The 24,676-nt window shown below is 46.2% G+C and overlaps 2 protein-coding genes and 1 long non-coding RNA gene across 4 annotated transcripts; 1 reads left to right on the top strand and 2 right to left on the bottom strand.

The window, feature by feature from the left end:
• Positions 1-6,651: 6,651 nt before the first annotated feature.
• pts (6-pyruvoyltetrahydropterin synthase) lies at positions 6,652-9,137 on the bottom strand. Its single transcript, XM_060036643.1, has 6 exons — positions 8,846-9,137; positions 8,437-8,516; positions 8,279-8,301; positions 8,051-8,107; positions 7,489-7,559; positions 6,652-7,338 (listed from the first exon to the last, which is right to left on the bottom strand). Exons 1-6 carry the CDS (start codon positions 8,935-8,937, stop codon positions 7,215-7,217), a joined length of 447 nt encoding a protein of 148 aa, XP_059892626.1. The 5' UTR covers positions 8,938-9,137; the 3' UTR covers positions 6,652-7,214.
• A 564-nt stretch (positions 9,138-9,701) lies between these two features.
• LOC132446300 (glucagon-like peptide 2 receptor) lies at positions 9,702-24,360 on the bottom strand. 2 transcript variants are annotated; one of them, XM_060036520.1, is made up of 14 exons: positions 23,080-24,360; positions 22,597-22,908; positions 20,095-20,185; positions 19,870-19,971; positions 18,644-18,765; positions 17,561-17,667; positions 16,427-16,583; positions 16,055-16,214; positions 12,823-12,883; positions 12,601-12,670; positions 12,270-12,358; positions 11,641-11,779; positions 11,508-11,549; positions 9,702-11,333 (listed from the first exon to the last, which is right to left on the bottom strand). In XM_060036520.1, the coding sequence occupies exons 2-14, from the start codon at positions 22,699-22,701 to the stop codon at positions 10,956-10,958; spliced, it is 1,623 nt and encodes a 540-aa protein (XP_059892503.1). In that variant the 5' UTR covers positions 22,702-22,908; positions 23,080-24,360; the 3' UTR covers positions 9,702-10,955. The 2 variants fall into 2 exon arrangements, with proteins under 2 accessions (XP_059892503.1, XP_059892504.1); XM_060036521.1 differs by having other exon boundaries at positions 23,231-24,360.
• Positions 21,587-23,087, top strand: LOC132446301 (uncharacterized). The gene is made up of 2 exons (XR_009522807.1): positions 21,587-21,992; positions 22,507-23,087. It is a non-coding gene; the product is annotated as an uncharacterized LOC132446301 (long non-coding RNA).
• Positions 24,361-24,676: the final 316 nt, after the last annotated feature.

Raw genomic sequence — 24,676 nt, 5'->3', positions numbered from 1 at the left:
CACACACACACTAAATGCCTTATATGTATATGATGTCATTTTAACGTTCATTAGTCACCATCTTCGACATCATGCACTACAAAATAGATTACAAAATTCTATATTTTGGTTTAATTTCCTTAAAGCCAGCAGTGTACCCTACTGTACATGGTTTTTTATATAGTTCGAATGAGCGCATTTCTTTTTTTCTAAACTGTGTAACTTTGCACACTAGCGGCCTCTCGTGGCCCGAACTAGCCTAGCAGCACCCGGGAGCATAGCAGTAAAAACACTATAACCAGCCAGGACGGTTATAGTGAGAGCTGCTTTGTTCCTAATAAAAAAAAAGTGGTCCAACTAACCTAATATCAGTCAAGTCAGCCTCTCGTTGTATTATATATATGTTTCATTGGAGAGCATAATTATTTGGGTAGATCGAGTCTTACACGGATTGCATATATTCTGTTATATATTTAGTAACTTAATACATTTAAACAAAGGCATAAAGTGCAGTTAAAAGTTACAAAGCGGAGCTTCAATTATAATAAGGCATTTCTAAATTGTATTGCTGTCACGTCTGTTTATAGACACGGCTGTCTATAAAAATAAATTTCTAAGATGCGATTTCCTGCATTCTAGTCCATTTTAGGGTGACCTGCTGGACATTGGCAAATCCTAAATCCCTTCTTATTCATAGTCTACATTTTCAGTTGCAGGGCCTGCTCAAGACAATGGAAAGAAACAATAACCACTTAACTATTGGCTTTATGTAAACCACAATGGCAACATTTAGACTTATAAATAAAGACTAACTTTTAGTGGATTCGAAGTAGGATTGCAGAAATTGATTTTTTTATTTTATTTATTTTTGCTTGCTTTTTTGTATTTTAGAAGAGGTATGCCAAATGTACTTAGCCAACAATAGGCCCATGATTTTGTAGCAAAGTATTATCCATCCTGTTGCATGTCCTTTCCACTAGATGGCAATGAAAACTCAAGAATGGAGACCATTGTTAGAATATATCTGTTGGCGGAATTCTTTTTTTCTTGTTGTGGCGTGTTGAAATATTCTGAGGGAAATTAAGGTATATGTTGTTGGCAATTATTTGCCCAGCAATGAGGCTTAATGTATTGCATAGGGAACATGGTGTCATAACTTCAAAAGCTCTGAGATCTGGGGCTTTTGAAGTGAGATTCAGGCCCCGAAAGCCAGCCCCCCACTCCGTGCCTGCATCTATCCATCCTTGCATCTATCCAGCAACTTTTTGTTCAAACAAGCAACTGGAATGAAGAACACAAGAAAAACATTGACAGCCTGTTCGAGAACACATGTCCAATTATCCGACGTGTAGTGGGAAGAGCTTCTATCCAAGTTGTCTAATCCTGTTCTCTCCAAGCCCTTCAGCACTGCTTGTGTTTCTGTGAGGGCCTTTTGGTATTTGTTAACATTGAGCTGCCACAAACACACCCTTTAAAGCTGCCCTACGAGGTGAGGGTTGTAGAAGGAGAAAGCAGAAAAGAGAGAGAGAGGTCAAGAGGTCAAGATTATCAATCGTTCTGACGTTGAGAGGTGTTGCAATCATAAGTCTGTGATGGAACCAAACCAATCAGGGAAGAAATGCCCTGATTGGACAGAAATGACCCGGGAGCGGTCTAAAATCTTAATTATCTCAAATCAGAGGCAGGCGCAGTGAACCAGAACAGATTTTCTTGAAGAGCATTTCACTCACTCATAGCTGAAAGATGGCTCTGGCATTCCTAACAAATTACGCTCCAAATATGAAAATGTTGACAACAGCAACATAAACAATGTGGGGAGGAACGTGCCCCGGCCACAGACAACCCTGCTTTAACTAGGCTTGGGTCGACCACACGCGTGACATGTGGTCATGTTCAGCGGGATAGAAGGGGGTCTTGTACTTTGTCAGAACAGTCAGGACCTAATCCGTCCTAATGCTGTAGCTCTAGGCTGAAGTAATTTCCTTCGACGTGACACGGGGAAAGACTGAGGTCGGCCCTCATTGGTTGTTCCGTGTTATTAACAGCGTGCCACACATTCCTCACGCCGAGTGGAGTTGAATGGAGCAATGTAATAATAACAGTCTTTCGTTTGATAAGCGCTTCTATGTAATAACAGATCTGGCGGAGGCGTTTGGCATCGAGGGCCTGTACAGCATTTATGAAGATAGGCTGTTTCCGGTGAGAGGGTGCGCATTTGAACTGTAGGGTTTAATCGGTACTGGTACACGTTACTGGTATAGCTCCTCGATTCTGGAAAAAATCATAATCACGTTATGGTCAACATTGAAATCACGATTATTCAAACGATTATTTTTGAGTTTGAAAACATGATGCATTTATTCAGCATTTCTCTCCAAAATAACTGAGAACATTGAAATGTCCCCTTAAAAAATCAATAAAATAATAATAATAGTTCAAATCAATAAGAATGTATAAATATGTGTCGGTCACACGTGTGTATATATCCAGCTGTTCTCTTAATGAATAAAAAACTATATACTTAAAAAATATATATATACATAGTTTCAACTCAAATAACCGTCTGTCTATCGTTTGACCCAAAAATCGAAATCGCAATCAAAATTCGATCAACTGCACAGCCCTAGTTTAGGCTCAGAGATATCTACCACCAAGGTACCACCAGCATCACGAGAGAGGCGCTACTCTGTCATGCAGCGGCACGTCCAAAGATTTGTTACCGCATGACAGTCGCATTATGGAATTTTGATTGATTAAAGGATTTAGCCGACCTAACTGTATGAGTCTCACCTTCGTGGTTTACTTCTGACATAAAGATTACACCCTGAGTCAAAAGTCCCCCCCCACCCGCGCCATTCTGCTCGTTACTTAGCTTATTCATCCAAGTGTATAATTTACCTGTCACACCTGGAGAGTGTGCCAATAAAGGGCGGGGCTGGGAGGCAATTGTGAAATGTGATTGTTTTATTGGGCACATTTTAAATATCGTTATTTTTTTTATCATTATTATTTGTCAAGAGCCTTTTGTGATTTATATATTCTGAGAGAACACAATGTGAGAACGTAGAGTGCAGGAAGTGCAACAGGATGCGTGGCGGTAGTTTTCCAACATGACGGAAGGGAGTAAGTCAGAGTTAGGTTCAATCACCAAATGGGTCCGATTATTTGGTATGGAACAGCCGCCGGTCACAAACAGATTATGTAACTGGTTCACAAAATGGGGTTTATTCATGATTTCATGCATTTAGGCCCGCTGCTCCCTGTACGCAGAGTAAGCAGAGTGCGTAGGGCACCAAGTACCTGGGGGGGCACCAAAAATTATTGAATTAAAAAAAATAATATATTAGTTATGAAGAGGCCCACCGTTCTTTTTTCCTGCCGGTGGGAGAAATGTACGAGGTCAAGATCTACGAGACGGACAAAAACATTGTGGTGTATAGAGGGGAGTAACACCGTACTTCCACCGGTCCAGTCACCTTACGAACAGAGTGCACCGTCGTATTCCATACACTCTTTTTTTAAAGTGCCAGGATTTTCGTCACTCTTCTGTGTGGGCGAATGCAGAAGCGTGAATTGTAATCCCAAATGAAAAGAGTGGGTGAAACTCTTCATGAAACAATCACACACTTGTGCGAAACACACCTCAAACAAACACTGGAAAGACGATGAAGCGGACAGACAAGAAGAACTAGCTGATTTGGATGAACTTGTTTTCATTCAAGAGGTTTCAAACCTATCATGAAGAAATTGCAGCTAATGTATGAATAGACTAATGCCTGCAGCCTCTGACAACATAGTGATAAAGGTTGATTATTGTTTATTTAGTTAACTTTATGACCTTTTGTTTGTGTGCATTATTTCTCAAGAAATGTTCTCCTATCTGAACGTCAGTTAACTATTTAATTGATTATTCTGTAGACCAATCAACAGACGGCTTGTGTAGCTCGAACTTGCCGGCACCCTTTTAGGCGTCTCATGGTGTGTTCCTGAATCCTCGGACGCCAGCCTTCCGAGTTGCGTTTGACGTCACTTCCGGTCTCGGAGCATTCATAGCGTTCCTGTTCGACTTTGTGATTGTGGCATGAAATTGGCTAGTCGTTGTTAATTGTTAGCTACATTAGCCTCTTTAGCAAACCAGCCCGAAAACAAACAACACAACTTTACATTGTATTGCACGCACAGCAAGACCATGCAATATATAAATTGGTGACCGGAATAAAGTAGCAATGTAATCAAGTATGTAAGAGCATTTCAAATCGACATTAAGATGACCAACGTGGTACAAATATAAAAAATAAATCTCTTCACGGGCACAGCCATTTTTGCCACTTTTCCACTGCAGGGTGCGGAACGGATCGGTTCGCAAAGGTGCGGTAGGGAGGGGGTGGTATAGCCCAGCTCAGTTCCGAGGTTGCGTTTCCACTGCCGACAGTACCCTTTGTGGTAGGCCGGATGTCGAACGCCGCGGCAGCTACGTAAACATCGTAAACAACGTCTTCCTCCCCAAGAATGCAGACGAACGTCTCCACCTCCTTGTTCGCCCAAGCAAGCGTTTTACGCGACATGTTAATTGTAAAGAATAATACCTCGAGGCTACTGTTTGTTTGTTTTTATCCCCACGTCGCCCAGAAGTGATGATTCTGTCAACCAATCAACGGAGGGGGTGTGTAGCTAGAATTTCCCGGGACCCTTTCAGGTGTCTCGTCTCGTTTTCAGTACCCCAACGGAGGAGTCCTGAAAACGAGGCCAAAACGGGGACGGCTAAGTCCGGGTCACGCCCACTTTTGGCGGTGGAAACGCAACCCGTACCGCACCTTTGCGAACTGATCCGTTCCGCACCCTGCAGTGGAAACGCGCCATTTGTTGAGAGCGTCATCAATGCTCTCGGTCTACTCTTCGAAAGATGAAGACAAAGAGGGGGCTGATTAGCTTTGTATATAAAGCTAATCAGAAAGTTTGTGTGGCTGCCAAATGATTCAAGATTTGTTTGTACCTAGATCAATTATGTTTATCTATCAAAACCTGCTACTAAGTAAGTAGTTTAGCAGTAGGCAGGGCCGGCTCGAGCCATTTTGCTGCCCTAGGCGAGATTCAGATGTAGCGCCTTAACATGACCAAATAGACCAGGAAAAAATGTACTTGTTTAAAATCCTAGCGCTAACGACCAAATCTATCACATTCCAAATATCCGTTTATCCATAAAAATCATAAGTCATAAATCAGTCAAAATGCACGTGTCAGATAGTGTTGGCAAACCAAGTTCTTTATAGTCTATCCAGTAGCGGTAAAATAAAACAGAAAATTTTATAAATTACACTTTCAACTATACACAAATATGTTAAGGGTTGAGGGTGCAGGCAGGCAGGTAGGACCCAAACGCAGACGGTATTTCAGGAAACTGCACTTTATTCAAGCCTAAAGGCTAAGGCACAGGAATCAGGGAACTCGGGAGACAACAGGGAACTCGACAGGGAACAAGGAACTCGGGAGACGACAGGGAACACGGAACACGCAGGACTAACAACCACAACTAACCACAACTAACCACAACTAACCACAACTAACCACAACTAACCACAACTAACCACAGCAAACCACAAGCAACCACAATGACAGCACAAGGAACAAAGGAAAGACGAGGGCTTAAATAACAAACACAACGAGGAACAGCTGAGACACATTAGGGGAGGGAACAGTAATCAACACAGGAGGGAAACACAGGGAAACACACACACCCTGACACAAATATACACTCAAATATACAGTATTTAGGCCAACCTGGTCTTTCATCTGCTTTGCTTAAATCAAGGTACATCGAATTCCAATTTACAATATGTACAGGCATCTAAAAGCTGAATTCTAAATGAGAAGATGGCAACATAACTTCTGTTAGCTTTATTGGAAAGTGTGTAATATTCTGTATTCTTCTGGTAATAGACAATAAACTTCTGGTAAAAGACAAGTTGAGTCCCATAGAAATTCGAGTGGGAAAGCAAATACAAATGTTGTCCCAAACCACCTAAAAAAATGGCAGAGATATATATAGGTCTTAGATATTTTCAAGATCAAGACCACTGTTAGAAACCGCAAGTTTATTCAGCTTGACCTCCCCTCCACAAGGGACACCAAGTGGTAATTCAGGGTAATCAATAGCTCCTCCCACTATAAATAGAGGCCTAGTGAGGCCTTCCCCCCCTTTGTTCTCACCACATCCTCACCACAACTGAGTGTTTGAAGGTGTTTGCCGTGTGTCTTTTGAATTCCCTTCACTGTAAGTTCCCCTTTACTCATTGGATTATTGTTTGTTTAAGTAATGATTGTGATGGTTTAATGGCTAATCTTTACTTGTTAAATTATGTTATGAAGTACTGCAATGTCGAAGTATTTCATTTGATTTAAAGGCCATATTTATGTTTGTCAAGAGAGATATTATAATTCATCTTTCTTTCTGTCTAGAACCATGGCATTCATCATGACAAAACAACTTTGCTTGCAAAATAAAGTCAAGTAAATGAATCCTTGTTTCCTGGTGGTTTGTGGCTCCAGTAAAACCTACTCTTCACTACAACCACCCTATACGTTCAAACAAAATAACAAGATTTTAGGTTCACTGATACATATTCGAGCACGTTTATAGGCTTAATGCAAGTTATCGGGAGGTCGAAAATGGTCTGAAGTTTAAACCGATTTATTTGAACACTGAATAAACAGCAATTTGCAGGTTGACATGACAGTTAATAGACCAACTAGAGAATTAACTGTTGGGACTGCTAGGCCCATAATCAATTAAATAGTTAACTGACGTTCAGATAGGAGAATATTTCTTGAGAAATAATGCACACAAACAAAAGGTCATAAAGTTAACTGAATAAACAATAATCAACCTTTATCACTATGTTGTCAGAGGCTGCAGGCATTAGTCTATTCATACATTAGCTGCAATTTCTTCATGATAGGTTTGAAACCTCAGTCAATGAAAACAAGTTCATCCAAATCAGCTAGTTCTTGTCTGTCCGCTTCATCGTCTTTCCAGTGTTTGTTGGAGGTGTGTTTCGCACAAATGTGTGATTGTTTCATGAAGAGTTTCACCCACTCATTTCATTTGGGATTACAATTCACGCTTCTGCATTCGCCCACACAGAAGAGTGACGAAAATCCTGGCACTTTAAAAAAAGAGTATGCAATACGACGGTGCACTCTGTTCGTAAGGTGACTGGACCGGTGGCGGTACGGTGTTACTCCCCTCTATACACCACAATGTTTTTGTCCGTCTCGTAGATCTTGACCTCGTACATTTCTCCGACCGGCAGGATCTTCACCAAGCCGTCCCAAATGTAAGCCGCCACATTCTCAGTTGTGCTACAATCACAGAAAGAGACAGAGAGATTCCGTTTGCATGGTATCTCTTACTGATTACATCTTATTAAACCTTCTTATTAACCATCATCACCGCCCCAGTTCCCCCCCTCTCATGATAAGAAAGAAAAGATAAAAACACTCGGTGGTCACCTGACCACATTGGCAAAGTACGGGACATCCTTGTCCAGGTTTTTGTGGTCCAGGGGAACCATGATCACTTCCTGTGGCAGAGGAAACGTATAATTAATATACAGACCTGGGCCCAATCCCATTTCTACCCCTTACCCCTTGTTTTGAAGGGGGAAGGCATAAGGGGTAGAAATGGGATTGGGCCTCTTTTCTGATCTTTATTGTGAACTCTGCTGTTAACCCATCTCTATGAACAGTGGGTTCCACTGGTGCCTTGGTCAAGGGCACGGGCAGGAGTATAAAACTAACATGTGTGTCTTATTATATATATATATATATATATATATATATATATATATAAAGTTGCAAAGGGTAAGATTGAGCAGAGATACAGTATGTCCAGCATATTTTAAGCGCAGCAGGCCACAAGCACATTCTATATACAACCTTTAAGTAGCTGAGTAAATTTAAACTGCCTCAAAGTACGACATTATTGAGAATGGAGCAAAACCGAATAGATAGAGAACACAAGAAGTGTTGACTATTAGAAAAAGAGGACACAGATGAACTATGGGAGTCTTACCTCAATACACTCTTTGAGGTCTGTCAGGTTAATAACCATACCAGTCACTTTGTTGATCTGCACAGTCACCCAGTAATACACATGTCATTAGTCATGTCTTCGTCAGGAAGCCATTTGAAATGAGCTTCCCTTGGTTAGAGGTTCAACCCCAAACACCGAAGATGCTTAGGAGTAAAAAAACATCCACCAAATAGCATACATTGATGAAAGGAGGCTGAAGATGCTCACCTTTCCTCGTACAGTAACTTCAGCTGGAAACAGAAAGAAAAGACTTACAAAATCGCACCATCACACTGTCTGGAGTGTAGGCCTATCTGCCTCAAACAATACTTCCCCTGGAAGGGAACCAGTAAGGTTGTGGTATTAGTATATTAGTAGACGCACACCTCTGTAGTTGTGTCCATGTCCATTGGGATTGTTGCATTTTCCAAAGATTCTTTGGTTTTCATCGTCACTCAATCCCAAACTAAAAGGAGACAAGTGACCGTACGGTTGACTCTCTTCGTTTCACACTGGTCAGCATATAGCCATTAACCTGATTCTCTTTTCCATCATTGGAGTGAAGAGAGATTGAATGAAGTAGGCTACGACAAACTACAATTCCCGAGAGCCTCTAGGAGTAACGCAACAGGCTGTACAAAAGCAAGTCCAGGAAAAGCATCAGAAGGATAATTAAACCGTAACAGTTACATTCATTAACACATGTTGTAACGTTATAAACCGAGGGTCACATTTTATGAAAACATGCTGTCGGCCTATATATCAGTAAAGGCAATAATGCGAGTCCGAGCAAACCTGTGCAATCGATGAGAAGCGCTGAAGCACTGAACTCGCGTCAGATACGCGATGCGTTCTCCAGTTTGGTGTTCGGCATTCGTGTTGGCCATCTTTGCTTGGTTTTGTGGGAACAAGAGCCTCACAATGTCTGACGGAGGATAAATCGGCTTGCTCCTGATAAGAGGGTTATGACTCAGCGAAGTGGGGGCTGTAGGGCCGCTACTCACTGATGCCGCTCAGCAATTGGCTCTCGTCTGGGCGTAAAAAACAGCAGGAAAACCCAGCATGGACCGGCTCAAACGTTTCATTGATTATGAGCCGGTCAAATAAACCACCTCAAACTAAGGTCAACAAAGCACGACCACTTTGTTTTTTTTTTACAAAGCAGGAAGGAAAGAGTATTTCATTTCAATATGGGTTGTTATTTTATAGATATAGTTTAATACGAATCCGATCAGGTCCTCAAATAGGACTCCGATTTAAACCCTCACATTTAGATATTTTGAGTGTCTCCTTTGAAACGTTATTGTATAACCGTTATCACACTTTATTACATTGGTGTCATTAAAGATAATAAGCAATAGGTGAGCTTTTTGCTAAACTGATTGAATCATTGGTATCTTTAAGCTTTTTACTATAATTTGATGATATGCATTGAAATAATTACATATATGAAGTAGGCTTCATATATATATATATATAGCCTATATATATATTTACATTTTTGTAAAGAAAATGTATTCATTTGTTCTGACTCTGTCAATACTCTCTCCTTGTGTCCCACTGGGTAGAATTGGTAGGCCTACTAGTTGGTAAAGACCGCTCGACATTCATTTGATATTCATGCTCCTCCTCACCATAGAAGACATGTAGATTGGATTAAATGCCTGTAAATGCTTTATTGTTAGACAGTTATGGTTCTTGGTAGCAACTGACATGGTTCTTTTATTTGATTTTTGCACATTGATACATCCCAGACAAGGTTGGTTTTTGCCGTAAGCTACACAGGACATAACTGGAAATACAAATCAATGATACAAGATATCGTCTAACTTCTTCACAAAATGCCTTCAATATACACACAAACACACATCCATACATATATACGTATAAAATATACATAAGCATGTGACATTTGCAACACATATTCTGTACTTATATTAATTGTTTTTACATATTCACAATTTTCCAAAAAAGACAAATACATTGTATTCATATATGATCAATCCATATCTATTGATGTACAGATTATTATTTTTGACTGGCTTCACATTGCAAGACATATATTAAGCGATAATAGACACTTTAACATCTTTCCATTCATTTGTCCCGCTGGAGGTTCGGACACAACACGAAGGGTTTCTGCTATTAGTAGGAATGTATCATTAGCTGCGTTTCCATCTAAGAGGTGATGCGAATCTTTATAAAGTTCGCAAAAAAGTAATTCGAATTAGGTGCGTTTCCATCAAGTGGTTGGAGCGGAATAGGGTGAGGACGTTACACGTTGATGTCGGCAGGGTTGCTATGGCCGGTCGTTATGCGGAAATTGGAAAGACTGTCAGTCCTGTGTGTTCAAAGTTCGCTACGTCACAGCTGATTCGCAAAATGTGTTTCCATCTCCCATTTTGCGAATTTACTCTGTTTCGCATTTTTCAAAAACCACCTCAAGCGAGTGAATAAACTTTTTTGCGAATTAGAGGGTTTTGATGCGAATTTTGGTGTTTCCATCACCGTTTACTGAATCAATACTTCAAAGTTCACATTAAATCAGGGGGATGGAAACGCACCTACTGTTTTCCTCCTCTGAGAGAAGCCTTCCGTGCAAATGGACGCTCATCTTTAAACATCGTCATTCGCTCCATCCTCCCTGTCCTCGGCCAGCGCCATTGTTTTGGAAAATTTTGCAAACGGCGCTACTCCTCGCTTCCTCATGAACCGATGCTCCCCTAGCCCTGATGAGTCCATCATCCTCAGTGTCGGGATCGTTTTCAGAGATCCTTCCAGTGGGGCTCTAGGCCAGACCGACCAGCGGAGAGAAACGCAACGGGAACTCATGACGACCTCCATCAGGATGCGGTGATGTGTCTATACGGGCGGTGTTGGCTGTACAAAGACGGTGACGGAGGCTTCAGAACGCCACCTCCTCCTCCATAATCTCCTCCAGTGTCTCTCCCTGGGTCATCTCTACGTCGCTGCTGGACGGCCTCTTGCAGCTTAACCTGTGCGCCCTCTGACCTTTGACCTCGCCCTCTAAGGACGAGGGGGACCCGCAGCCGCCGTGGACGGCCACCTGCAGCAGGTGGGGGTTTATGGACGTGGTGGTGGTGGAGGTGGAAGCCCCGCCCCCCTCGTCGCACGATTCGCTCTGCTGCTGGGAGTGGTGCGGGCCGCGCCCCCTGGAGCACTTCCACAGGTGCTTGAGGGGCGTGGCCCGGAGGCAGCTCCTGAACTGGAAGCGGTTGGTGAAGAGGAAGAGCTGCCAGCGTTTCTTCAGCTCTGCTTGGACCTACACACACACACGCACACGCACACACACACACACACACACACACATTTTCTCCAAATGTGAATAACGATCACCATGTGATCACTTCACTGAAATTGGTCGGACAATATCGCCCCACACACACACACAAACACAGAAAATGTTTCAGTGCCACTTCCCCAGAGAACTTCTCACCTCTCCATTGGCGAAGCAGTACAACACAGCAACCACAAACCCCTGAAAATGAGTGATGCATGAGCTTTAATACATTGCGGTCATTGATGAGGCCAACAGGATTGTCTTTAAGTACAGTAGGGAGAGGGTCTACCTGGAAGGAGCAGAGCGTGAGATTGATGAAGTTCCTAGCGTAGCGAGCGCTCCCATCCAAGCACTCCGCATGCAGCACGGTGAACACCACCTCGTGGATGCCCAGCAGAGCAAACAGGATCAGCGTAGCGCGCAGCAAGCTAACGGAAACAGCAAAGTTGAGGAACAGTAATTGACCAATGCTACCAATGATGAGCTCATGCACTAGGTCAGGTCAGGGGGCATTCATTACATTAGGTACATGTATTTTCATAGATTTTTGGTTGAACAAAGAATGAAGGAGGTACATTTAGGATGGAAGGACACATCCTCGTTGGCCTACAGATCACGAACAATCAATATCTCAAACCCTACCCCCTAATAATTTCTAAAATAAATGACTACAAGTGGGTGGGTGAATTGGAAATTTAAATAGGTATGTTTTCATAAGCGTGAACCTACATCCAAGTCGAACTTGTGGAAAATAAAGAAGGTTTTAATGTAAAAGCAGAGAGGATAGTTTCTTTCGAGACCAAATTCTGTAAGGTTAGATGGATAAAATAATGTTGACATCCCCTTTGCTTAGATGGCTATAAATGTACAAATACCTCTCTAATACCATCTGTAAATGCAGGTAGAAATATACAATACCTGTATCTGTAGTCTGTGAACTTCCCCTGATCTGCTTTAAGCTTGGACAGGAGCAGCATCAGGATCTTGATGAAGATCAAGAAAATGATCTAGACACAAACACAAGGTCAAAACCTCAGACAAACGTGTGTTAAACACTTTGACCAAATTCTGATGAATAACATGAAAACCTAATCATTACTAATCCTACTTCTTTGTGACTGCTAAACAAAAAAGCAGCTTTTCCCCCTCATCTGTAATCACCTTGGAAGATATGACTCATCTGCATTTGGGTCGGCGGTTGTAAACTCCACAAAACCTTTGAAAAAATTGTCTGACAACATTAACTCACCAGTATAGCGAGCGTAATCGGGCCCTGGATAATCCACCAGAACCCTGGATTCTTATTTTCACCCCAACATCTAGACACACACGGGAGAAACAAAACCATCAGTTAAGGATACCCCAGCATCTATACACACACAGGAGAAACATAACCAGTCTTCGTCATCAACATCCATGCGACATTGAGGCACATAATATTGTGGACCTCCAGTTCCATCAGAAAACTCACCCTCTGTTCTCGTACTGAATCTTGATCGCGGTCCATGGCGTCACGAACAACACTGGAGTCACTGCAGGGACGAATGAACACGATGCACATCTGTTAATGATGACAGCTGAACTATGACTGAGCTGGAGCGGAAAGGTTGAATTCCACAAAAACACAAACGTTCATGCTGTGATCGTGACTGATGCGATTACATAATCTAGTTTATGTTTTCATGAAAGCTCTATGAATGCTCTTTTTCCATAAATGATTGATTACCGTACATCTTTTATATCCCCTGCTGAGACGACACTAATCCAAAACCTTATGTTCTCCCTCCCCTCCCCTCTTCCTCCCTCCTTCCTCTTCCTCCCTCCCCCCTCTCTGTATCTCCCTCCCCTCCTTCCTCTTCCTCTCTCCCCTCTCTCTGTATCTCCCTCCCCTCCCCTCTTCCTCCCTCCTTCCTCTTCCTCCCTCCCCCCTCTCTGTATCTCCCTCCCCTCCCCTCTTCCTCCCTCCTTCCTCTTCCTCCCTCCCCCCTCTCTGTATCTCCCTCCCCTCCCCTCTTCCTCCCTCCTTCCTCTTCCTCCCTCCCCTCTCTCTGTATCTCCCTCCCCTCCCCTCTTCCTCCCTCCCCTCTCTCTGTATCTCCCTCCCCTCCCCTCTTCCTCCCTCCTTCCTCTTCCTCCCTCCCCTCTCTCTGTATCTCCCTCCCCTCCCCTCTTCCTCCCTCCTTCCTCTTCCTCCCTCCCCTCTCTCTGTATCTCCCTCCCCTCCCCTCTTCCTCCCTCCTTCCTCTTCCTCTCTCCTCTCTCTCTGTATCTCCCTCCCCTTCCCTCTTCCTCCCTCCTTCCTCTTCCTCCCTCCCCTCTCTCTGTATCTCCCTCCCCTCCCCTCTTCCTCTCTCCCCTCTCTCTGTATCTCCCTCCCCTCCCCTCTTCCTCCCTCCTTCCTCTTCCTCCCTCCCCTCTCTCTGTATCTCCCTCCCCTCCCCTCTTCCTCCCTCCTTCCTCTTCCTCCCTCCCCTCTCTCTGTATCTCCCTCCCCTCCCCTCTTCCTCCCTCCTTCCTCTTCCTCCCTCCCCTCTCTCTGTATCTCCCTCCCCTCCCCTCTTCCTCTCTCCCCTCTCTCTGTATCTCCCTCCCCTCCCCTCTTCCTCTCTCCTCTCTCTCTGTATCTTCCTCCCTCCTTCCTCTTCCTCTCTCCCCTCTCTCTGTATCTCCCTCCCCTCCCCTCTTCCTCTCTCCTCTCTCTCTGTATCTTCCTCCCTCCTTCCTCTTCCTCTCTCCTCTCTCTCTGTATCTCCCTCCCCTCCCCTCTTCCTCCCTCCTTCCTCTTCCTCTCTCCTCTCTCTCTGTATCTCCCTCCCCTCCCCTCTTCCTCTCTCCTCTCTCTCTGTATCTCCCTCCCCTCCCCTCTTCCTCCCTCCTTCCTCTTCCTCCCTCCCCTCTCTCTGTATCTCCCTCCCCTCCCCTCTTCCTCCCTCCTTCCTCTTCCTCTCTCCTCTCTCTCTGTATCTCCCTCCCCTTCCCTCTTCCTCCCTCCTTCCTCTTCCTCCCTCCCCTCTCTCTGTATCTCCCTCCCCTCCCCTCTTCCTCTCTCCCCTCTCTCTGTATCTCCCTCCCCTCCCCTCTTCCTCCCTCCTTCCTCTTCCTCCCTCCCCTCTCTCTGTATCTCCCTCCCCTCCCCTCTTCCTCCCTCCTTCCTCTTCCTCCCTCCCCTCTCTCTGTATCTCCCTCCCCTCCCCTCTTCCTCCCTCCTTCCTCTTCCTCCCTCCCCTCTCTCTGTATCTCCCTCCCCTCCCCTCTTCCTCTCTCCCCTCTCTCTGTATCTCCCTCCCCTCCCCTCTTCCTCTCTCCTCTCTCTCTGTATCTTCCTCCCTCCTTCCTCTTCCTCTCTCCCCTCTCTCTGTATCTCCCTCCCCTCCCCTCTTCCTCTCTCCTCTCTCTCTGTATCTTCCTCCCTCCTTCCTCTTCCTCTCTCCTCTCTCTCTGTATCTCCCTCCCCTCCCCTCTTCCTCCCTCCTTCCTCTTCCTCTCTCCTCTCTCTCTGTATCTCCCTCCCCTCCCCTCTTCCTCTCTCCTCTCTCTCTGTATCTCCCTCCCCTACCCTCTTCCTCCCTCCTTCCTCTTCCTCCCTCCCCTCTCTCTGTATCTCCCTCCCCTACCCTCTTCCTCCCTCCTTCCTCTTCCTCTCTCCTCTCTCTCTGTATCTCCCTCCCCTCCCCTCTTCCTCCCTCCTTCCTCTTCCTCCCTCCCCTCTCTCTGTATCTCCCTCCCCTACCCTCTTCCTCCCTCCTTCCTCTTCCTCCCTCCCCTCTCTCTGTATCTCCCTCCCCTCCCCTCTTCCTCTCTCCCCTCTCTCTGTATCTCCCTCCCCTCCCCTCTTCCTCCCTCCTTCCTCTTCCTCTCTCCTCTCTCTCTGTATCTCCCTCCCCTCCCCTCTTCCTCTCTCCCCTCTCTCTGTATCTCCCTCCCCTCCCCTCTTCCTCTCTCCCCTCTCTCTGTATCTCCCTCCCCTCCCCTCTTCCTCCCTCCTTCCTCTTCCTCCCTCCCCTCTCTCTGTATCTCCCTCCCCTCCCCTCTTCCTCCCTCCTCTCTCTCTGTATCTCCCTCCCCTCCCCTCTTCCTCCCTCCTTCCTCTTCCTCCCTCCCCTCTCTCTGTATCTCCCTCCCCTCCCCTCTTCCTCCCTCCTTCCTCTTCCTCTCTCCCCTCTCTCTGTATCTCCCTCCCCTCCCCTCTTCCTCCCTCCTTCCTCTTCCTCCCTCCCCTCTCTCTGTATCTCCCTCCCCTCCCCTCTTCCTCTCTCCTCTCTCTCTGTATCTCCCTCCCCTCCCCTCTTCCTCTCTCCTCTCTCTCTGTATCTCCCTCCCCTCCCCTCTTCCTCTCTCCTCTCTCTCTGTATCTCCCTCCCCTCCCCTCTTCCTCTCTCCTCTCTCTCTGTATCTCCCTCCCCTCCCCTCTTCCTCCCTCCTTCCTCTTCCTCCCTCCCCTCTCTCTGTATCTCCCTCCCCTCCCCTCTTCCTCTCTCCTCTCTCTCTGTATCTCCCTCCCCTCCCCTCTTCCTCTCTCCTCTCTCTCTGTATCTCCCTCCCCTAACCAGCCTCCTTATCAAACATCCGCCTGAGGAGAAACTTTGAGCAACGACTCCTGTCCCGTTAGCCACTCTGGTCACGTTTCTACGACCGGATTATGTGTATTATCTTCTCTCCGGTGTCACACACTCTGAACTTCCACACTCAACAGTCTGACTGACCCCATCCCAGGAACATGTATCTCTTCAGCAGGCGTCTCTTGGTGAGGACGGCGGTGAAGAGGAGTGTGTGAAGGAAGATGGCCTCCACCAGCAGCCAGAAGTAGTTACACGCCACAAAGTACTCCATGGCCACCCGGGCCACCCTGCACATCACCGCCGTCTATACAGACGATGAAAACATCATGCAAAATAATGATCGATGGGATGTTGATTTTTACGTGTGTGGTGGGGTGAGATGAGATGAGATGAGATGAGATGTGATGAAGTGGTGAGATGAGGGGGTGAGATGTGATGAAGGCGTGAGATGTGATCAGCGGGTGAGTTGAGATGAGGTGGTGAGATGATAATGAGTGGCGTGTTAGGTGAACGTACCGCAGAGTTGTAGTAGGAATTCCAGCCTGCGTCGTCGGTGAACGTCCTGTTGTACAGCATGTGCAAGAGCAGCTCCTTCAGGATGACGGACAGGGCTCTCAGGATGAAGGAGCCAAACAGGTTCATGTGGATGTAGTTCCTGGTGCAGTGCAGCTTCCTGGGAGCCAGGAGACAGTGTGTGTATGATGTTTAGTCAGGCATGTTATACAGTCATGTCCTACCATCCACCACTGCTGTCCCAACCACATGCTATGGCTCTGGGGCTGGGTGAGGCTGCACACCTGTTGCACAATGGCACAGGTTTAACCAGCCGTCAACACACACACTCGGGCAGATCTCCTGCATGGACACATGGAGCGCCAGGTCATGACTCATGTATCATTGTCTGCTAACTTTAACAATAAGCAGGCTTCCAACACCACCAAGCTACGTCCTTGTCTGGAGGAGCCCAGTTAAAGTCCCCTCGGTGGAGTGTGGCAGCCAGTGTGTGTGTGTGTCTGTGCAACATGGTCTCACAGGAATCCGTGAAATGACTACGGTCGGACGCTTAACTCGAAATCCGTGGCCACATCACGGAAACACGCCGATATCCATGTGTGAGCCACGGAATAACAGTGTCATTTACTTGTATTGGAGCAAATTCCGTGGCCACATCAAGGACAATTGAAGTGATTCCGTCAGACCACCACAGATTTTGAGTTAAGCCCCCGCTGTGGTCAAATGTGGCACACACACAGATTGAAACGGGAGCACACACACAGATTGAAACGGGAATCTGTGTGTGTGCCACGGAATATCATTGTCATTTACTTGCATTGGAGCAACTTCCGTGGACACAACAAGGACAATTTAAGTGTTTCAGTGAGACCACCCCGGGTTTTGAGTTAAGCCCCCGTGGTCGACTCGCTCGTTGAAACGGGGATCCGTGTGTGAGCCATGGAACATCAGCGTCATTAACTTGCATTGGAGCGAATTCCGTGGCCACATCACGGAAATCGGCGTGTTTCCGTGATGTGTCCACGGATTTCGAGTTATTCGTCCGTAGTCATTTCACGGATTCCTGTGAGACCAGGTTGGTCTGTGTCTGTATGTGTGGGGGGGTGTTTGTGTGTGTGGGTGGGTGTGCGCACTAACCTGAACAAGGCCATGAGGAGGGTAGCCAGGGAGAGGGAGCAGAGGGAGAGGGAGTAGCCCACAAGGGACACCACTCTGAGGGCACTATGAAGGGGCACCATATCTGCCTGGAAGACACACACACACACACACACACACACACACACACACACACACACACACACACACACACACACACACACACACACACACACACACACACACACACACACGCAGATACACACACACACACACACACACACACACACACACACACACACGCAGACACACACACCCACACACAATCACACACACACACACACACACACACACACACACACACACACACACGCACACGCACACGCGCACGCACGCACGCACACACACACACGCAGACCCAGTTGGTATTTCTATTGATTTCTAATGGAACTCAAAAGTACAAATTTGAAAAGAGGGATTTCAGTTAACATGTACAGCAGGACTTCAGCTGTCCTACGATGTTACTTCCGTAATAAGAATGTGTGAGTGGATGAAGGGTTCAGAGGGGATTCAGTATCTGTATTGCTCGTTCCTCCAACCTCCTGACTCACCCCTCCTTCCACCTCCTCTCTCCCACCTCCTCACTACCCCCTTTCCCCTCCTCCCCCCTCATCCAACTTCATCTCTCCCCCCGCCTCCCTCCCCTCTCTGCCCCCTCCTCCCACCTTCTCACTCACCACGCCTCCCTCCTCCTCTATCCCCCCTCCTCCCCCTCCTCTCTCCCCCCTCCTCCCAACATCTCTCTCCCCACCCCTCAAACCCCCCCAGTCCCCCCTTCCCCGTCCTCCCATCTTCTCACCCTCCAACCCTAACCAGCCTCCTCCCACCTCCTCTCTCCCCCTCCTCCCACCTCCTCACTCCCCCTTCCTGCCACTTCATCACCCCCAACCCTATTCAGCCTCCTCCCAGCCCCTCTCTCCCCCTCCTCCCACCTCCTCACTCCCCCTCCTCCCACCTCCTCACTCCCCCTTCCTGCCTCTTCATCCCGCCCTCCTCCTCCCCCCTTCCCAGTCCCCTATCCCCCTCCTCCTCCAGCTCCTCTCCCCCCCCCCCCTCTCCACCCACCTCCTCTTTGTAAGGGTTTGTCTCCTGGCACTCGGACTGGTCCCTCCAGAGGTCCGAGGAGTTCTCCTTCCGACGCCAGCTCCCGTCCTCCAGACACTCCCGGTGCACACTCCTGGAGCTGTCTGGAAGGGGGGGAGGGGGGTGGGGGGGGGGGGGGTCAGGTAAGGTTTGGTACGTTTGAGAGTATCAGGCTTATACTTCAGAATCTTGGGATTTGTTGTTGGTGATGCACCACCATTTTGTGATGGGTCAAATCCTCGTCAACGTAGTCTTGGAAACAATGACACATAATAATGACAAATAATCTCACGATTAATTATTTAACAATGACCAGAAGACCATTACGACGAATAGCATTCTCCGATACTTCCAAAATGGAGCCGGTCATTGCGATGTGATGTCATTACATTTACAGGACATTTACTTTTAGGGCATTTGTCATTAGGAACCAGCCCTATAGCCATTAAGCATCTACAACATGTTCTCTCAAAGGGCTTCTCAGAAGGAGAAACTCCCCTAAAGTGTTTATGGTAAGAGGGGAAAGAGCAAGGCAGGGTGGGAGAGAAGGAGGATGGGAGATGGGAAGAGGGAAAGAAAGGGAGAGGGTAAGACAGAGTGAGAGGGCGTGGGAGAGGGAAAGGGAGAGAGGGAGGGCTAGGGAGAGAGTGTGAGAGAGAGGGTAAGGGAAAAAAGAGAGAAAGAGTTGGAGGGAGAGAGAGAGGGTCCCGATTACTGTCGGCTCAGCAGCTGATTTCAATTATGAAATCTATCAGTTTGGGCGAGTGTCGATTTGCATTGACTGAAATGTGGACATTGGCTGATTATTTGATTGCTATAACTAGACTGTTATGGTCATTTCTCCATTGAAAACGGATTGACTATTAGAGCTTTTCTGATGAAAATTTGATGGTCCTGTGATAGTTTTAGGGAGTGTGGGATTAATACACAAAATAAACGCAGGTCATAAAGGTCACCATAGGCCCCCAGAGGTGTCGCTCATAACTCTAATTATGGGTCTGTTCCCTACGGATTAAGGGGCTCATATCCGAATATTCGTTATGGGCAAAAAACTCATTACATTTCTACATTCTCCGTTCATTACAGGGAAAAACAGATTTTGAAATGGCTTGTAATGGCTAAACACACTCAGAGCAGTTGGTGAAATATGGGCCCATTAAAGAAAGCACTAAATGCAGACAACTATACGGCGTAGAATGTAAGATTACCATTATTGATCCACGGTAGGTAAGAGGGACACGGGACAGAAACCTTCCCGGCTGGAGAATGGGGCCAACACACAAACATGTCAAAGCTGCCGTTGCAGATTCCTGCAGCCAAATAGAGACACGTACAGGATTAAGACAAAGAGGAGAACGTAACGTAGTAGGCCTATGCCGTTATTTTCACATGCTTAACTTTGTTGAATTATTTCAATTGCATATTTTACTCACCAGTTTTTGGAATCGTTTCGAGAGTTTTGATGCAGTTTTCGAAATATTGAGTCCGTTTGGCAACCAAACCCTCCAGTACAGAACCCTCCACCTTTCACGAAACAAGATGGGTTAAAAAAAGGCCTACAACACAAAATGACCCACTCATGATTAATTGACCTTTTTTATACCTTTACTTTGTTTAAATATTAGCTACAGACTCTATCCGAGCATGCAAATGCCCTGTGATAGGGTACAATATAAATATTCCATAATATTTCCTCTCATTAAATGGATGAGTTTTGACAGCACTGCAGTGCTTGTCTTTCAACACATGATGGGAGTATAATGCCAGAAAACAGGAACTGAACGCTTCGACAACTGACTTGAAAATTGTACAATAAGTATAACGTGTTTTGTAATAACAAAACTCACGAATTAATTGGGACGCTGCAATTAATTTCTCTTAGTTGCTATTGTTTTTTTCCTCATTATGTTTTATGAGAACTGTGAGATAACTCTACGACTAAATAGGAAGTTACTGCAGGCCTGATTTTAGGCCAAGACAGCGGATTAGTAGAAAATAGGTATTACATAATCAATGATTAACACACAGACAATTTCCTATTTTTCTCCAGCAACATTTATATCTTTGAACTGAGATATCAATGCAAATGAAGGTGGTGGATACATATTAAGGTTGTATATAATTTGTTTAACTTGGCCTATGTGATCTTGTTATATTATAGTGGCTTTATGTACCTTGGATGAAAGATATTTTCTTTTCGTTATTCATTAATTTGTGACATAATCCTTTGTCTATTATTTCAAAAATACTAAACGACTTTCCCTAATCCAAGAAATGCATGAGATATCAATATGTTTTTAATGAACAATACAGAGAACCATGATTCCTTCTGTCCTAGCTTGTTATTCAGCGGCAGTTCCTGGTCTCTGGTCTCTCTACGCTATCACTAACATCTATCAATCTTTACACCGGGGTGAGGAGCTCTTTATCTGACCTCCTGAGCGTTCTGCTCCACCAGTCCTTTCTCTGATGAGCGGACCCCCTCAAGAGCACGTCAAGAACAATAATGAATGTTTGTAATCCTCCACACGAAGTATCCATTTGGAGGATAATTGTATTGTAATTACTGTCACAGATGATGATTATCAAACTGCAATACACGCATAAGTGATTAGCGATATCATTTCCCAAAGGCAAAGGTTGAAAGTGAAATTAAGGCCTTTGAAGCCAGCATATATTTGTTTTTATATTGGACTTTAACTTGTATAAGTATTTGTCGACCGTGTTTTACTGCCGTTATTTGGGGCCTGTACTTTGAACTGATCTTGCTTGTTTTGCAGGCAACATGACGGAGTTGGTAGCATATTTTCCATATGCTTTTCTTTCCGTCATCTGTTCCCCCACAACAGCCACTGCCAATATTTGTCTTGTATTTGGCACAGCCTCTATCAGGTTCTGCAGCACAAGCGACCGTCTCTGCTTCTCTCCAACACAAGGGAGCAAAGAATTTATGCAAGCTTTAGGAAACACAAATCCTACTGTTGAGTAAATACTGAGAACACGGCTTCTGCTCTTTATAGGAATGGTGCCTCGGTGACACCGCTGTGGCCGTGCATACGCATTAAAGATGCAGTAGGCCACATTGCTTCTTTATACATCGTGATGGACAGCCGGCGTAGCCAATCAAAGGTGCTGAAACAAATATCCAAGCCAGATAGGGAGATCTGGCTTCTGAAGTTGTTGACACAAAGCAGATAAGTCTTCTTGTTTTACGCCAGATTTTGCTTTCTTCCGGTGGAACCTATTTTCAGTTGAAGTAAACTTGATTTTCAGATCACACGGTTGAGGGCCTCATACGAACAGTTCCACCATGAGATGACCCGACTAGCTGGTAGGTCCCTGACTTCTATAAACCATCAAGGATAGCTGCGTAATGGAAAATTACTGGAAGGAAACATTTCTATAAGAAACGTTTTCACAGAAAGCTTCCTTGCCTCCCTGTGTGGATTGTCATTAACGTTTTGTTTAATACTTCGTGCTCATCTATATATATTTTCATGGTATGAGATCATCACACAGATAAGTTAGTATGCCAAGGAAAAACTGTGATAAATTAAATACTTTATATTTTGACTCTAAGGTGACGTCATGTGACAGGGATGTCTAACGTTGAGCTTGAGAACCCTAAAAGTTTCATATAAACTCATAAATCGTGCTTAAAAACCTTGCACCGACTTAAATTTCCTCGAACACCTGAAGAACATCCTCTGTGAGGTTACGGTGAATGTTCAATTGAATACATCTACGAACTAACTGCAATGCAGTCATGTAAGAGTCTATAGTTTGTGTTCGTGTGTGTGTGTGTGTGTGTGTGTGTGTGTGTGTGTGTGTGTGTTGAACACCAGGTCAAGTCCATCCCAGCGCCGAGGCAGAGCATGAAGGTGAGACGCGGCCCGCCTGGCAGCGGCGCGGTCACCGGCTGGCCGGATGTTTACCTGTGGGCTGCAGAGCAAGCCGAGGAGGGTCAGCAGCAGCAGAGCGTCCCCCCCCGGAGCCCCCCTCCACGACCTCCTGCCGGGGGAGGGCAGCGGCAGCAGCATCGGCCTGGTGGCGGTGGTCACTTTGGTTCCTCGTGAGGTTCTCTGAATCCTCGCGGTTGTCGCGTCTTCTCCTCCCTTTGCCGAGCGACACCTTTCGTCCGCCTCAACGTCCTCACTCGAGCTCCATCCTGTTCCCGACGCTCCGCACCTTACGGTGCCTCCTCGATGACGACTTTCTCAACACGATCGGGGGAAACACAACTCGATCTAGATAGTACAGAACAACGCACAGCTCTGACTTCCCGGTTTGGTCTTCAATGATTAATCTTCACACACACACACCTCTACACACACACACACACACACACACACACACACACACACACACACACACACACACACACACACACACACACACACACAGAAATACACAAACACCTCCACACGCCTCTGGTGTGCAAGAGGAAGAGTTCCTCGTCAAGCCCTTTCGTTTGAGGTCAGTCTTCCTCGTAATCCTCCTCCTCTTCCCTTCCAGCCCTCAGCAGGGGACGTTGTCCAAGAGCCATCCTCCAGTAGGGTTCCACTTAACTTCACTTCCGTGCGTCTGCCGGCCGGTACGTCCGTCCCAAGTCATGGTCTCTGAGAAGGTGCTGTTGGTTGGAGACTCTCGGATGAATCCCACTGGCGCTGCACGAGGGGTGGGATGTGTCTCTCCTCCGTGAGGAACTCCCTGTTGACCCAAGCGTTTCCCCGCCTCGCAGCGCCTGTGGATCCTCAAGCACGGCTCCCCTCCTCTCCCAGGCTGCCCTCATCTAGCCAATCAACATAGGGCCCCAGGGAGAGAGGGGGCGACAGAGGGAGAGAGAGAGAGAGAGAGGGGGAGAGAGGGGAGAGAGAGAGAGAGAGAGAGAGAGAGAGAGAGAGAGAGAGAGAGAGAGAGAGAGAGAGAGAGAGAGAGAGAGAGAGGGAGAGAAAGAGAGAGAGAGAGAGAGAGAGAGAGAGAGAGAGAGAGAGAGAGAGAGAGAGAGAGAGAGAACGAGAGAGAGAGAGAGAGAGAGAGAGAGAGAGAGAGAGAGAGAGGGAGCCCACCCTCACTACATAACCAGCCTAACTTCGTTGTGGAGGAAATGTAATGACCCAAAGGATGGGGGGGATCACGACGATTGCTCAGCAGGCACGGTCACCGCTAGCACCTCTAGGCTCACAGCCGTGCGTGAGGACACACAAAGACACACAGTCAAGGACGTCAACAAACAAAAACTCACAGAAAAACTTGGCAAAACTTTTTAGGGTGTGTAGTTTAGACACAGGCATGTACATAAACATACACTCACTCACACACACACACACACACACACACACTCACTCACACACACACACACACACACACACACACACACACACACACACACACACACACACACACACACACACACACACACACACACTGTAGGTGTATGTGTGTGTGTGTGTTCTCACTCCGGGAGATCATGACTCTTACCACCTCTGACACCAGGGGCCAAACCATGGGTGGGCCTGGGTGGTACAGGCCCTCCTAGATTGACCGGGGGCCCACCAAATCAGATTCATTGAATAAAAAAATGTAATGATAATAATAATATCTTTTTAAGGTTTAATTGTCTTTTCTCATACAGTATATGTCTTTTCTTGAATACATTTTTAATTCTGACTTTCGTAAAAAGCATATTAATATGTACGACCGATCTGAAAGTTCTCTACACTTCATCATTTTATATGTGCCTATATATGCATACGTGTTTGTTTCAACTTTAAAAAAAAAACGTAGGCCCATCCAGATATTCCTAGGCCAACCCCTAATTGACGTTCTTAATCCCCCACTGTCTGACACTAATGGGGATTGTTGAGAGTTTGCGTTTTTACCTCGAGGAAGTCGAGTCCTAAGTGGGCCGTCAACCTCTCACCGTCGTGAGGTATAGATGCACGGCCCGCTATCACTTCCCTCTAGGCTGCGGTACCAAGACGCGCCTGCCATCATGTCAGATGCCCTCGGTTA

This window comes from Gadus macrocephalus, chromosome 18 (assembly GCF_031168955.1).
Source record: "Gadus macrocephalus chromosome 18, ASM3116895v1".
NCBI lineage: Eukaryota > Metazoa > Chordata > Actinopteri > Gadiformes > Gadidae > Gadus > Gadus macrocephalus.
This window is presented reverse-complemented; position numbering and strand designations above follow the sequence as displayed.

Coding starts and splice junctions, on each gene's coding strand:
- pts (XM_060036643.1), bottom strand. CDS start 8,937: ATGGCCAACACGAATGCCGAACACCAAACTGGAGAACGCATCGCGTAT. Junction 8,517..8,845: donor GCTTCTCATCGATTGCACAG/GTTTGCTCGGAC, acceptor GTCTCCTTTTAG/TTTGGGATTGAGTGACGATG. Junction 7,339..7,488: donor TACTTTGCCAATGTGGTCAG/GTGACCACCGAG, acceptor CTGTGATTGTAG/CACAACTGAGAATGTGGCGG.
- LOC132446300 (XM_060036520.1), bottom strand. CDS start 22,701: ATGCTGCTGCCGCTGCCCTCCCCCGGCAGGAGGTCGTGGAGGGGGGCT. Junction 19,972..20,094: donor CGAAACGATTCCAAAAACTG/GTGAGTAAAATA, acceptor ATTTGGCTGCAG/GAATCTGCAACGGCAGCTTT. Junction 12,671..12,822: donor ATTCAGTACGAGAACAGAGG/GTGAGTTTTCTG, acceptor GTGTGTGTCTAG/ATGTTGGGGTGAAAATAAGA.